This window comes from Austrofundulus limnaeus, unplaced genomic scaffold (assembly GCF_001266775.1).
Source record: "Austrofundulus limnaeus strain Quisiro unplaced genomic scaffold, Austrofundulus_limnaeus-1.0 Scaffold1009, whole genome shotgun sequence".
NCBI classification, from domain to species: domain Eukaryota; kingdom Metazoa; phylum Chordata; class Actinopteri; order Cyprinodontiformes; family Rivulidae; genus Austrofundulus; species Austrofundulus limnaeus.
The window spans coordinates 32,441-34,744 of NW_013953411.1; the positions used below are offsets into that span (position 1 = coordinate 32,441).

General features: G+C 47.4%; 1 protein-coding gene across 1 annotated transcript in view; it reads left to right on the forward strand.

Annotated features, from left to right (window-relative positions):
• Positions 1 to 1,490: 1,490 nt before the first annotated feature.
• LOC106533732 (zinc finger protein ZFPM1) overlaps positions 1,491 to 2,304 on the forward strand; it is a gene marked incomplete at its 5' end in the record, with an annotated part of 16,043 nt that continues 15,229 nt past the window's right edge. The window contains 2 exon segments of the mRNA XM_014030157.1: positions 1,491 to 1,593; positions 1,666 to 1,893. Of these exon segments, the coding sequence (XP_013885611.1) occupies positions 1,491 to 1,593; positions 1,666 to 1,893 (331 nt within the window).

Genomic DNA, 2,304 nt, shown 5'->3' on the forward strand with positions numbered 1-2,304 from the left:
TAGCTGATGTTTGTTAGCTCCAGGAGGACTTTAGCTGATGTTTGTTAGCTCCAGGAAGACTTTAGCTGATGTTTGTTTGTTCCAGGAGGACTTTAGCTGATGTTTGTTAGCTCCAGGAAGACTTTAGCTGATGTTTGTTTGTTTCAGGAGGACTTCAGCTGATGTTTGTGTTTCAGGAGGACTTTAGCTGATGTTTGTTTGTTTCAGGAGGACTTCAGCTGATGTTTGTGTTTCAGGAGGACTTTAGCTGATGTTTGTTTGCTCCAGGAGGACTTAAGCTGATGTTTGTTTTTTCCAGGAGGACTTTAGCTGATGTTTGTTTGTTCCAGGAGGACTTTAGCTGATGTTTGTTAGCTCCAGGAGGACTTTAGCTGATGTTTGTTAGCTCCAGGAGGACTTCAGCTGATGTTTGTTAGCTCTAGGAGGACTTTAGCTGATGTTTGTTTGCTCCAGGAGGACTTTAGCTGATGTTTGTATGTCAGGTTTGAAGGCAGAGTGGATCATGTCACCTGGTGACCCGGGTCAGGTCAGAGGCCATGGCTCCTCCTCAGACCTGAGCCGGTCTCAGGGCTCAGGTCAGAGGCCATGGCTCCTCCTCAGACCTGAGCCGGTCTCAGGGCTCAGGTGTGAGCAGGTGGCTCCTCCTCAGACCTGAGCCGGTCTCAGGGCTCAGGTGTGAGCAGGTGGCTCCTCCTGGTGGAGGAGGAGCAGAGCTGCAGCTCCTGTCAGTCACACTCTGCAGGTGTGTCTCTGCAGAGCGGTGCGTTCAGGTGAATCTGTTGATGTGAGTTCTTTCAGGAACTGTTTCATCAGGTAAAATCAGAGCTGATCTGAAGCCTCAGTTTGTTTGTCTGAATGAATATTTTGGATTTGACTGAATTATTCTGACAGAAACTTTCTTTTTGGTCTGAGGTTAAAGATTTTATTTTAAAGTGTTTTTAATGGATGAAGCTGAGAAGAAAGGTTTTCTGTGGGATTATTTGTGTTTTTCTCTCATACCTCCACAGAACTGCTGTCTTTGTCTCGTCTATCAGCTCTGGATCTTATTACAGCTGAAAACCTCCTCCTCTTCTTCGGCTGCTTTGTTTGGCTCTCATTTCCTTCTGGCAGCTCCTGCAGGCTGTTTACCTTCGGCTGATGTCTGGTTCTGGTTCTGTGGGATTATCTGCAGCCCTGCAGACTAAAGGCTCTCAGATTAAAGCAGATATTTCACGTGTTAATGCCCAGAAGAGATTAAAAACACAAATTAAAGCCAGAGTTGGATTAACTGTACGGAGGAACAGCACTGCCAAAATAAAGACTAAATAACTAAAAAGTTTTATTGTGTCAACAAAAGTAGCCAGAAGAGTTTATTGCTGATGAACTGTGGCCAAAATCAATCATTTCCAGGACATTTTTTAAAGGCTTTAATGAGTTTAATCTGAATGTTTTTGTTGTTTTAGCTGCAGATTAAACAGCTAAAACGTTCCGTTTCTTCTTCTTTCCTCCAGAGGTCCAGGAAGACTCTGGTCTGTGAAGATCCAGACTGCTGGATCAGGCTCCTCCCTCTGACCTCTGACCCCTCAGCAGCAAACTGCTCCATCTACAGCCGAGGTGAGTTTCCAGAGGAAGCCCCGCCCCCACCTGAGCCGGGCTGTCAGTAACCCTCAGCCTGTGTGTGTCCAGGTGAGGAGCTGTTCTGTCAGGTGAGCAGAGAGATCCCTGCAGGTGAGAAGCTCCTGGCCTCCCTGTCCCCTCCTCCTCCTCCCTCCTCCTCCTCGCTCTCCCTGCTCACTCAGAAGCAGCCGGCGGTGAAGGAGGAGCCTCTGTACCCGGCGGCGCTGCACTCCGACATCCAGCTGCTGCCCCAGCAGGCGGGCATGGCGGCCATCTTGGCTACAGCGGTGGTTAACAGTGAGTGTTGGAGTCCAAACGGTTCATCAGGGTCTGACAGAACCTAAACCCTGAACAGAACCTCAGTCTGGTTTAAAGCTCAGTGTTTATCAACCGTCTTCAGTCTCAGGCCCTGTCCCAGGACCCCACTCCCACCCCCGTTCAAATCTGTGTTCATGTTGAAGTGTGTAGTGTGTCCCACATTCTCCACATACACCCTTAGCCCCGCCCATTTTGGGTACTATTTCCGCCCTTCCGTGAAGTCTGCGTTTATACGGACTTCGGTGAAGTGTATTACCCACAATTCATTGCTGCCAAAACAGCGACCGTTTTTTTAAAATAAACCTTTATTGAACATTTGAACATGAAATAAAAATAACAATACTGCTGGGGGGAATGAAGAACTTTAAATTAAAAAAAGAGTAAAAAATA